This window comes from Anopheles cruzii, chromosome 2, assembly GCF_943734635.1.
Source record: "Anopheles cruzii chromosome 2, idAnoCruzAS_RS32_06, whole genome shotgun sequence".
NCBI lineage: Eukaryota > Metazoa > Arthropoda > Insecta > Diptera > Culicidae > Anopheles > Anopheles cruzii.
Window position 1 is genome coordinate 54,017,809 of NC_069144.1, and position 11,086 is coordinate 54,028,894.

The 11,086-nt window shown below is 55.4% G+C and overlaps 2 protein-coding genes across 2 annotated transcripts; both read left to right on the plus strand.

The window, feature by feature from the left end:
• Positions 1–1,499: 1,499 nt before the first annotated feature.
• On the plus strand, positions 1,500–3,276 carry LOC128278298 (regulation of nuclear pre-mRNA domain-containing protein 1B). The gene is made up of 4 exons (XM_053016999.1): positions 1,500–1,793; positions 1,859–2,490; positions 2,573–2,716; positions 2,803–3,276. Exons 1-4 carry the CDS (start codon positions 1,643–1,645, stop codon positions 2,953–2,955), a joined length of 1,080 nt encoding a protein of 359 aa, XP_052872959.1. The 5' UTR covers positions 1,500–1,642; the 3' UTR covers positions 2,956–3,276.
• Positions 3,277–3,652: 376 nt separating this feature from the next.
• LOC128268308 (intraflagellar transport protein 172 homolog) lies at positions 3,653–9,078 on the plus strand. Its single transcript, XM_053005361.1, has 4 exons — positions 3,653–3,691; positions 3,762–5,800; positions 5,869–6,209; positions 6,272–9,078. Exons 1-4 carry the CDS (start codon positions 3,653–3,655, stop codon positions 9,076–9,078), a joined length of 5,226 nt encoding a protein of 1,741 aa, XP_052861321.1.
• Positions 9,079–11,086: the final 2,008 nt, after the last annotated feature.

Genomic DNA, 11,086 nt, shown 5'->3' on the forward strand with positions numbered 1-11,086 from the left:
ACCTGAAAGTATGCAAAAGAGCCATGCAAACAGTCTTACACTCCGATTTGACTTAAAATACTAGCAAAAAGTGGGCATGGATTTTAAAATTTTTGATGTTTAAGATGAATCAACTAGATAAATTTGAAGATACAGATTATCAACGATCTGCGTTGGAATTAAACAAGCCACTTGCACCAGTGTCTCAGTCTTTGAATTAGAACGGAACCGGAAACATTCGACGGAACGATCGATGCAATCAACGTAAAAAGAACAGAAGCCACGATCAAACAGAAATTACTCTCGATTTCGACCGCACGACCGCGTACAGCTTCTCGACGCTAGCAACGAACTATGACTACTGACACCCCGCCTGAGCCGGAGATCGTCCGTGCGATCGCGGTCGTGAGTAACAACACGGTCCACCAGTCCGCAGGCTGTGGAGGCTGCGGTGGTGGGTCCGAAGACACCAACACTACCAGAGCTGCTGAGGCCGTTTTGCACCGGTTTTCTTGGGAGTCGGAGGAGACTCTTGCATCTCCGGACTGTCAAACCGTTGCACAACAGACACACCGGCACATCACACACGACGACGACGGTCGCAATAGACAGCGGACCCACTGGGGATACACACACGGACACGAACCTGTTCCCAACGGCCGGGTCCCCGCGATGCTGCACTCGGGAAGGTCGCGAAGTGATTGCGTGTTGGGTGCTGGAAGATTGGAAGCACTTTCGTTTTTCGAACGGACTCGCGACAAAATCCCTGAGCTCCGGAGGCTCGTTTTACTAGTTTTCTTGTGTTTTCTGAATCGATCAAGGGACCCGACCACCAGAGCGTCACATGTGGAGACTCCAGCGAGGGTGTCGCGGTGGAATGCTGGATACATGTGTTGACTCCTACGCGCGCCGGCGGGACGGATGTGTTCTTTGCGTCCAGGTGGTTATACAATTGAAAATCGATTTCTAGCACGCAGGCAGGAAACCTCCTCGAGTTCCAAAAAGGCGAGTAACTCGGCGAGTAACAGTAAATTTCTGTAAATTTCAAACTGTTCAGATTATTGTGGTAGATAACCGTGCAGTGCTAGTGGTTTCGGATTATTTTAACTGTTTAAATTGGTCAGCATTTGTTACTTAGTATAGACTTTTCGGCATATTTGTTTATAGTTTGGTATGGAAATACTCCGTTCAGCTAATTGATCATTGACTAAATGTAAAATGTAAATGTAAATCTTTAAATGCCTTACAATGTTTAATTTCGAGTTAACTTGAATTTTTACAAGTCTTTTACCCATTTTTGGGCGGCATTGTGCACCTATTTCTTTTGTTGTGAATTTCAAAAACAAGTAACCGTTTTTTTAAATGCACAGCAATATTGGGCTGCGTACTGATCCTCGGCGGGCTGCGTTCAGGCCTTGTGACAGTTCTCCGTTTGACGTTTCTTTCCCCGATGCGAATGTTTTCTTTTTTTCCGGACCGGGAGTGTTTAGACAAACATCTCGAAAGCACGATCAGCGGGACTCTCGATACAACCGTTCGGAGCGTCTATTTTCGTCGTTTGACTCGTTTTGTGACACGCTTACCGCACAAACCAGCTGGAATCCGTAATTTGCGTTCCGGGAGAGTGTCCGCAGCAGTCGCGCGTGGTTGCGGGGCAGACAGAATGTCTTCGTTCACGGAGACCGGATTGGTGAAGAAGCTGCTCGACCTGAACAGCAGCCAGCAGAGCATCCAAACCCTGTCGCTATGGCTCATCCATCACCGCAAACATCACTCGATTATTGTTAAAACCTGGTTGAAAGAGCTGGCAAAGGGTGAGTGAATACATTGCGTTCGTGCCACAAGCTTCCGATCTAAGCCGATTCCTGTTCCATTGCAGCACCGCCAGCGAAGAAGCTCACCTTCATGTACCTGGCCAACGATGTGATACAGAACAGCAAAAAGAAGGGCCCCGAGTACGGGCGGGAGTTTGAGCACGTGCTGCTGAAGGCGTTCAGGTACATCGCTCAATCGACACCGGAGTCAAAAACCATCCACAGCCTCAACCGCATCCTCAACATCTGGGGCGAGCGGGGCGTATACGAGGAACCAAAAATCAAAGAATACTCTTCCGCGCTCAACGGCAACGAGAGCGAACCGGTCCGAGCGGAGACCGTCAACGGCGGCGGCGGCGGTGGCGAAAAGAAGCGCAAGGTTGAGGCCGGAGCTACCACCGACCACGAGGCTGCGAAAAAGCCACGTCCAACAGCCGTGGTGGAGAAGAAAGCCAAAAGCGAAGTGGTCGAGGTGAACGGGAAGGTGGAAACGCATGTTACGCTTAGCCCGCACCAGCCCGACGGTGATCCACCCGAACCGGAGGAACTGATCAAGGTGATACTGGAACTGGAGAACTCCGCCTCGAGCGATGCGGTGGTGCGCGAAAGAATAGCCAGCCTGAAGCCGGAAGTATCGGAACTGGCGGCACTGGACAAGTTGGAGGACAAAGAGGCTGCCATCAAGCTGGCGGCTGATGTGAGTGTCGTTTGCCGAATGTGGGCTGATCTGCTGGTGGATGCAATTACAAGGGATCTGCTTTCTCCTCTCTACACTGCAGGTTAACGATGCCATTAAGCTTCTAAACAACTACAACGCTCGCCTTGCGGCCGAGATGGACGATCGCAAAAAGCTGACCACAATGTTGCGAGATTTTCAGCGCGAACAGCAGGAGCTGCTGTTGCAGGCGGAGAATCGTTTGGAGGTACGGTTTGGAGATTTTGCGGTTTCCAGTCTCACTTTGAAGCATTTGCTCACAGAGCATTTTCTCCTTCCCTCCTCTGCACACAGGAGTACCAGAAGAAGCTGGCCAAAATCAAAGAGGTACAAAAGGAGGTGCGGAACCATATGAATAACTTGCCCGACCTTACGTCACTGCCGGATGTAACGGGGGGTCTCGCACCCCTACCATCGGCAGGCGATCTGTTCAACGTTCATCATTAGACGTAGGTAGACCTGCACCGCACCACCTAATGTACCTAGTTCCCGAACGAACACTTTGTGCGGAATTTTCAATCTGTGCACAATCCTTAGCACTTGCGGCAACGGTGTGTTTGGGGCCGTTGCACTTGTCGAACGAGTTTTTATTTCCAAAGCCCACCCGAAGGCACTCACAACACCAGCCCTGGCCACTCCGGGTTTAGGAAATGGTGAACAATACGATGTAGAGAATAGACGATCAGATTATGGTGCAAAATGGCAAATATTGCGCTCACTCAGCGGTAGTTGTTGTCAGTGCGTAAAAGTAGCGTGCGTCTGTATCCACGGCGGATATATTAATTTCAAATAAAGTTTTTCCAAAAACTAAATCATTTGGTGAAATTTTAGATTAAGTTTTGCACAATGGCATTGTGGCAACGTCGATTCCTAGCATGATCAATAACCCACCGTGCGTCTGTAGCACGTGCTCATGCGCAGCACGCAACGCACAGGCGCGCACGTGCTTGTGAAGTGCAACCTGTTGCGGAAGCGACATCGTGTTGCTAAGCGACCATCCGTTGCCGAGGAACGTTCCGGAACAAACAAATGTGGAGGGTAATCGTTTTGGTGGAAAAATTCTAAAATCAATAGTTACAGGAACGACAAATGGAGAGTTAACTGAGAGAGCTCCCCATTAGAGCTTAACCGGATTCGCATCAAAATGCAGCTAAAATTTATGAAAACTATCGTCGAAGCACAGGTAAGCTGGGCTCGCATGACGCATGATCGAACGGGATCGGGATCTAATGGCAATTTTTTCCAACCGACAGGACCACCTGTACCGTGTCGCTGGGCTTTGTTGGTCCCCGAACAACCAGAAGCTGGCGGTAGCTACGGCCGACCGTACCATACTGTTGTTCGATGAGCAGGGCGAACGGCGGGACAAATTCGCGACGAAAGCGAGCGACGCGAACGCCGGCAAAAACTCGTACGTTATCCGGGGCATTGCATTCAGTCCGGACTCCAGCCGGCTGGCGGTGGCCCAGAGCGACAGTATGGTGTACGTGTACAAGCTGGGCGAGCAGTGGAACGAGCGGAAGGTGATCTGTAACAAGTTCCCGCAGGGGGCGGCCGTAACGTGCGTCACCTGGCTGGCCGGAGGGCTGATAGTGGCCGGGCTCGAGGACGGGAAGGTGCGCGCGCTGTACAGCAAAAACAACAAGTCCAAAACGCTGTACGGCACCGACAGTATGGTGGTGGCGTTGGCCCAAAACTCCAAGGGCAGCGGGGTCCTGTCGGGCCACGAGGATGGCTCCGTGGTGCGGTTCCATCTGGTGGAGGAACCGGGCGAAACGACGGGCCGAATGCTGCAACACCCGGTCGCTCCGGTTGCCCTGGCCTGGCCCCAAGGTGGCATCGTCGTGGCCGGGTGTGATAAGAAGATTTGCTTCTACGATCTGCAGGGTCGTCCGGTGCGGACTTTCGACTACGCGCGCGACGAGACCGAACGAGAGTTCACCGTCGCCGGATCAAGTCCCAACGGGCAAGCGGTGGCCGTCGGGAGCTTCGACCGGTTGCGGATCTTTAGCTGGAGCCCGCGGCAGAACGCCTGGACGGAGTCGCTCTGCAAGACCATCCCAAATCTGTACAGCGTAACCGCGGTCTGTTGGCGCAAGGATGGCTCCCGGTTGGCCGTGGGCTCCCTGTGTGGTGCGGTCCTAGCGTACGAGTCGGTTCTGCGGCGCACCATCTGGCAGGACAAGTTCGAGCTAACGTTCGTGGCCCCGAGCCAGGTGCTGCTGCGGTCGCTTCATGAGCCCATCACGACGATGCTGGTCGAATCGCAGCTGGGGCTCGAAATCGACGATATCCGGATCATGGGCAAGGACGGCTACCTGGTTGGCCGCACCGAAGACTCACTGATCCTGTGCGATCTGACACGCTCATTGACGAGCGAAATACCCTGGATCGCCACCGGTCGGCACGAGCGGTTCTACTTCGAGAACCCAACGGTGGCGCTCATCTTCAACGCGGGCGAGCTGTCGCTGGTGGAGTACGGCGAGCACTACATTCTGGGCTCGGTGCGCACCGAGTTCGTCAATCCACACGTCATCTCGGTGCGATTGAACGAGCGGGGCAACACGCGCAACAACAAGAAACTGGCCTACCTGCTGGACATGAAAACGGTGTGCGTCGTGGACCTGATTCTGCAATCGACGATTGCGCAGATCTCGCACGACTCCAAGATCGACTGGCTCGAGCTGAGCGAAACCGGGCATAAGTTGCTGTTTCGCGACCGCAAGATGCGCCTGGTGCTGGTGGATGTCGGTGGTGGCCAGAAGCAGACGCTACTGTCGAAGGTTGCTTTCGTGCAGTGGGTACCGTCCAGTGATGTGGCCGTCGCCCAGTCCGACACCAATCTGGCCGTTTGGTACAACATCGACCTACCGGAGCACGTCACAATTCTACCGGTGCGCGGCGACGTGGTGGATGTGTTGCGCGAGGACGGACGGACGGAGATCATTACCCGGGAGGCCGCCTCCGAGCACGTGTACCCCCTAGACGAGGGCTTGGTCGAGTTCGGGACGGCCGTCAACGATAGCGACTTCGGGCGGGCCGTTTTCTATCTCGAGTCGCTGGGCGATCGGCCCGCGGCGAAGGCGATGTGGCACAACCTGGCCAACATTGCGCTGGCGCAGCAGAACCTGCGTGTGGCGCAGCGCTGTTATGCGGCCCTCGGGAACGCTTCGAAGACATTCTACATCGGCGAGATGATCACCATCGCCGAACGGTACGAGGCAACGACCGGGCCCGGAATGAGTTGTCCGGAGGTGCGCGCAATGATGGCCCTTTTGGGAGGTGATCTAAGGTACGTTAGGTCGCTGGAGAACCCGAGCCTAGTGCTAGTAAATAATCGCTTCCGTCCTGAATTTTTAGGACCGCCGAACGAATCTACATCGAGCAAGGTGACATTGAGGCGGCCCTGGCCATGTACACGAAGTTGCGCCGCTGGGATGATGCGATAAAGCTAGCCGAACGTCGCGGTTACCACGGGCTGGCAGAGTTGAAGGAGTCCCAGATGGAGTTCCTGCTCACCACCGGCCAGGAGGAGAAGGCCGGTGAAGTGCTGGAGGAGCGCGGTGAGAAGGACAAAGCGATGACCCTGTACATGAAGGCCAACAAACCGGTGAAGGCGGCAAAGCTTGCCCTCAAGACGCCGCACCTGCTGGCGAACGAAAATCTCGTCACTCGCGTGTCCGCTTCGTTGATCAAAGCCGGTAACTGGTACCGCCCAGAAAATCCTTGAGTTTCTCATTAAAAACCTTTTCTTCCATCCTAGAACTCTACGAACTGGCGGCCGAGCTGGCCAACAGGACAGGACAGCAGCAGAACGCTATCGCCCTGTACCGGAAGGGTGGTGCCTATGCGCGGGCCATCGAGATGGCACGCTACGTTTCACCGGACGAGGTGACCAGTCTGGAGGAGGAGTGGGGTGACTGGTTGGTCGGCAAGCGCCAGCTGGACGCCTCCATCAGCCACTACATCGAGGCCGGCTGTACGGTTAAAGCGCTGGAAGCGGCCGTCGGAGCAAAGCAGTGGCGGAAGGCCGTACAGATTGCGAAGGTGGTCGACGATCCGGAAGAGATTCGGAAGTACGCCGTCGAGCTAGCCGAACACCTGTGCGTTGTGGGGGACGTAAAGTCTGCCGAGGACCTGCTGGTGCGTGCGGAACTGTATCGGGAAGCAGTGCAACTGCTGAACCGTCACGGGCAGTGGGAGAAGGCGTTCGACATTGCCGACCGTTTCCTGCCCGCAGCCGACGTGCGTGAGATGTTTGTCGACCTGGCGAAAGGACTGGAGCGTGACGGGAAGTATCGGGACGCCGAACGGGTCCTGCTGACGGTTAGCGAACCGGACCTGGCCATCAATATGTACAAGGAGCTCGAACTGTACGATTCCATGATCCGCCTCGTGGAACGCTACCACAAGCCGCACCTGGAGCAGACACACCTCGAGCTAGCCCGTCAACTGGAAACGAAAGGGCGGCTGAAGAATGCGGAGGTGCACTTCCTGGCGGCGGGCGACTGGAAGGCAGCGGTCCACATGTACTGTCAGGCGGGCAAGTGGGAGGAAGCGCACCGCGTGGCCAAACAGAACGGTGGCAAAGGAGCCCCGGAGCAGGTGGCTTTTATGTGGGCCAAGTCGCTCCCGATCGAGGGTGCCGCTCGATTGCTCACGAAGATGGCCCTGCTCGATAGCTGCGTGGCGTACGCATGCGAAGCGGGTCAGTTCGATTTTGCGCTCGACCTGTGCCGGGCCAGTGGTCGCCCAGCCGATGAGGTGCACCTGAAGATTGCGATGGCTCTGGAGGACGACGGCAAATTCACCGAAGCCGAGGCCGAGTTTCTGCTCGCGAACAAACCACGCGAAGCGATCATGATGCACACGCACAGTGGCGACTGGAAGTCGGCCCTTCGTGTGGCCGAGCAGTACCTGCCGGAGGCGCTGCATGAGGTGCTGCTGGGACAAGCGAACGCGGCGCTCGAAGCTCGCAACTATCCGGAGTACGAGGCGCTCATGATCCGCGCGGACCGGCCCGACCTCATACTGGCATACTACCGCGAGCACAACATGGTGGCCGATGCGTTGCGTATCGCCAAGGAGTACGTGCCCGGGGCGGTGCCCGAGTTGCAGAAATTGTACGCCCGGGTCAGTCGAGGAGCCGGCGGTGAGTCGAGCGATTCGCGCTATCTGCTCCAGAAAGCGTCGGAATACGCACGGAACGAGGAGTTCCGTCGGGCGGCCGAGTGCTTGCTGCAGATCGGAGAATCGAATGCCGACGAACCGACGGTGACGAGGGCGATGCTGCGAGCCGCCGAGATTTGTAACCAGTTTCTTAAGGGACCGGATGCGCTCGACATTGCCCGCGAGCTGGGACCGCGTCTGGCGGAAATCAACCAGATTGGACCGGCCGCACAGCTGTATCTGGCGGCCGAGCTACCACAGGAGGCGGTGGACGTGTTCATTCGCACCGACAACTGGAGCAAGGCGCGCCGGTTGGCCGAAGTAATCGATCCCCAGCTGGTGGCGTACGTCGAGGAGCAGCAAAAGTCCCGGCTGCGCAACCAGGGCAATGTGGAACAGCTGGCCGACATCGACATGGCCGGGGCGCTAGATTTGCTGGCCGAGCAGGGCCAGTGGGTGCGGTGCATCGAGAAGGCGAAACACCACAGTGTTCCGGTGCTCCAGAAGTACCTGGCACAGTACGCGGCGCAGCTCATCCGCGACGGCGACTGTGTGGCCGCCCTGAACCTGTACCTCGAGCACGGCGTTCCGCCGGTCAGTGCGAACTACAACATCTACAACCGTATCGCGCTAGAGTGTTTTGCGTTGCGCGAACCGGACGGTCTCGGAGTGTGGAAGAACCTGCGCCACTTTCTGCTCAACCTGGTGCAGGCGGTGCGCGGTGCGGACCAGGGCGAACCGGAGGTGATCGATCGATTCGAGCAACTGCTCATCGTGGCGCATTACTACGCGACGCGTGCGGCTTGCCGACAAGCACCAGCACTGCAGTCCATCGCAGTCAAGATCTCGGTGGCGATGCTCCGCTACACGGACGTGATCCCGTGCGACAAGGGTTACTTCGAGGCCGGAATGGATCTGCGCGGGATGGGCCGCGAGTCGGAAGCGTTCGTCATCCTGAACCACTATCTGGACGTGTGCGAGGCGATTGAGGAGGGTTCCGGCAACCTGGTGGACCACTCGGATCTGTCGGCCACGGACTTCCCGAGCTCGGTGCCGATCCCGGCCGAACTGCACCTGAAAAACGAGCAGCAGCTGCACGAGGAGATCCGCGAATGGGTGTTGGCCGTCAGCATGGACCAGAAGGTCGACCAGGTGCTACCGGCCGACGATCGCAATCTGTACGAGTCGAGCCTCGGACACTCGGATCAGGCGTGCCTGGTGAGCGGCTATCCGGTTATGGGCCGCCAGCCGGTCGTGTTTCAGCGGACGCACCGATCGGCGAACCGGGACGCGTGGAGCAAGCTGACTGTGGCCGCTCGAATGGCACCGCAGACCGACATACCGAGCGTGATCGAGTTCATCGAAAAGTGGTGCGGACCGGCCAATTTCCTTTCCGGTTAGACACTAGGGAGTCAATTTAGGCCCAGATAAACATTAGATAAACATTAGGTTTCTATACAATATGGTAGCAGATCACCTGAGAGGGGTTTTCGTTTCAATAAAGTTGCACTCTACAAAATTTTGTTTAAATTCTTTGTTCGCAATCAGAGAATTACTCATCGGTAAGATCCTTTCCGCTGATAGAGTAGTCGGTAGTGCTCTTCGCTGTCACGCATCTGGCCTGGGTTCGAATCCCGGGACCCGTTGACACACAGCCGGCCATGATGTCGATTCCCGATACCGGCGTGACAAGGGGGTAGGCGCGGAACCAACAACTCCGTCCGTAAAAATGTACTGTTACAGAGAGCATCATAGATTAACATTGTCTCTGGTGCAGGATAAGACCGCTCTGCGGTTGTTTTCGAAGAAGAATAGAGATTCAGAGACCCCGACAATTAGCTCGGGCAGAGACTCCCTCTTTTTGTTGCGCTGGCGACCAGGCAAGCACTTGATAAATAAATGTTGATCATAAATACTCTGCTCTGAAGTCCACGACGTTTGCGATTTCAATTTGTCTGAGTTCTAAAGTCGGATTATTTTTACGACCTCAACTGTGCGACGGCTCGTTGACCAACCAGCTTGCCGGAACAACAACGCCGATGACATTATCGCGCGCCAGGACATGCGCTTCGTTGTAGTGGTGGCCTATATCCCCGATACGGGCCCGCCGGATACACCGGTGTGTGCACCAGATGCTGCATATCTCAACCATTCCTTTGCGATTCGCCTGACAAAGCAAACACAAAACGCTCACCAGCCAGCGGTCGTCTATTTCCGTTCCGTTGCTAACTCCCAACGCGGCAAACGCGAGATAACAACGGGGACAGTGAGACAGTGAGAGCGAAAAACAATCAAAACTCCACAGGAAACATGCGGATGCGACGATACCCGTGCGGCACCTGTTGCGAGCGACGGAAACCTGTTACGGTGAACTTTTGCTTTCGCCGATAACGCCCTCTCTGGAGCTCACCGGAACTCACAAGGTTCGAGAAGGAGAACCTCACAGCGCAGAGAGTAACAGGAAACGGATGCTGTGGATGTGCTGGACCGATCAGCGCTCTCTATTGTACGGTGACCCAGAATCCGTTTATGGGCGCGATGTTGTGTCGTAAAATTTATGAACCAACAACATCGTGAGGTTTTAGTGTCCCATGTTCCCATACCTCGACAGCTATGCAAATGGAAAACAACCATCGTGCAGTGTGCGTAGTACCTGGAATTCACTCCCACAGTACATCAATTAGCATTCAAGGATTAAAGCTAGCTGGAGCAGTTTTGGAAGCATCCTTTTAAAAGTAATCTAATTTATAGCTTTACGAGCGCTACGTTGCCGCTCTGGCGCGCGCCTTCAAACTGCGGCCAGCATACAAGTGGTTTTATCAAACGCAAGAGTTGGCCACCATCAGATCGTGGCCCGAACCCGCGGTCCACAAACGGACGGAGAGCTACGGAGAGCGCTTGAGAGACTGTAACGCTAATGCTCGGCACACGAATCCATCGGCAACGCAAGCCAGTCTCATCTGTTATCAGGATACTTGTTCTCTCCGGGTCCGTACCACCTGAAGCGCTCCGGAACTCAGCATCCAGCCTCTGGGAGCGAACGGAACTACTATCACTGGCACACCGAGCGTTCAGTTATCAATCTCCGTCGGTCCCGAGCGGACTGGTCCGCGGGCTCGCGTGTGCTAGGTACCCTACCGGGCTGGGACACAGTAGTCCATTACTGTGAGAGATATTTTTGACCTGTGCCGATTAGTTCTACTCGATCAGTCAAACCTAGCTCCCATCATTTTCCGGAACCGATACGGTCACATTACGGCCCAATCCTATCTCTCTGGCCAGGTGCTTGAATCATGGCGTGCCTACGTTTGGGCGCAACTGTTGCGCATTTTCCAGGATGAACTCGGTCGGCGCGATGGAGCGATTGAATAGGGGATGAAAACGGTGTCCCACCTCGTCAACATTCCCC

Coding starts and splice junctions, on each gene's coding strand:
- LOC128268308 (XM_053005361.1), top strand. CDS start 3,653: ATGCAGCTAAAATTTATGAAAACTATCGTCGAAGCACAG. Junction 5,801..5,868: donor CTTTTGGGAGGTGATCTAAG/GTACGTTAGGTC, acceptor CTGAATTTTTAG/GACCGCCGAACGAATCTACA. Junction 6,210..6,271: donor CGCTTCGTTGATCAAAGCCG/GTAACTGGTACC, acceptor CTTCCATCCTAG/AACTCTACGAACTGGCGGCC.
- LOC128278298 (XM_053016999.1), top strand. CDS start 1,643: ATGTCTTCGTTCACGGAGACCGGATTGGTGAAGAAGCTGCTCGACCTG. Junction 2,491..2,572: donor CCATCAAGCTGGCGGCTGAT/GTGAGTGTCGTT, acceptor TCTACACTGCAG/GTTAACGATGCCATTAAGCT. Junction 2,717..2,802: donor AGGCGGAGAATCGTTTGGAG/GTACGGTTTGGA, acceptor CTCTGCACACAG/GAGTACCAGAAGAAGCTGGC.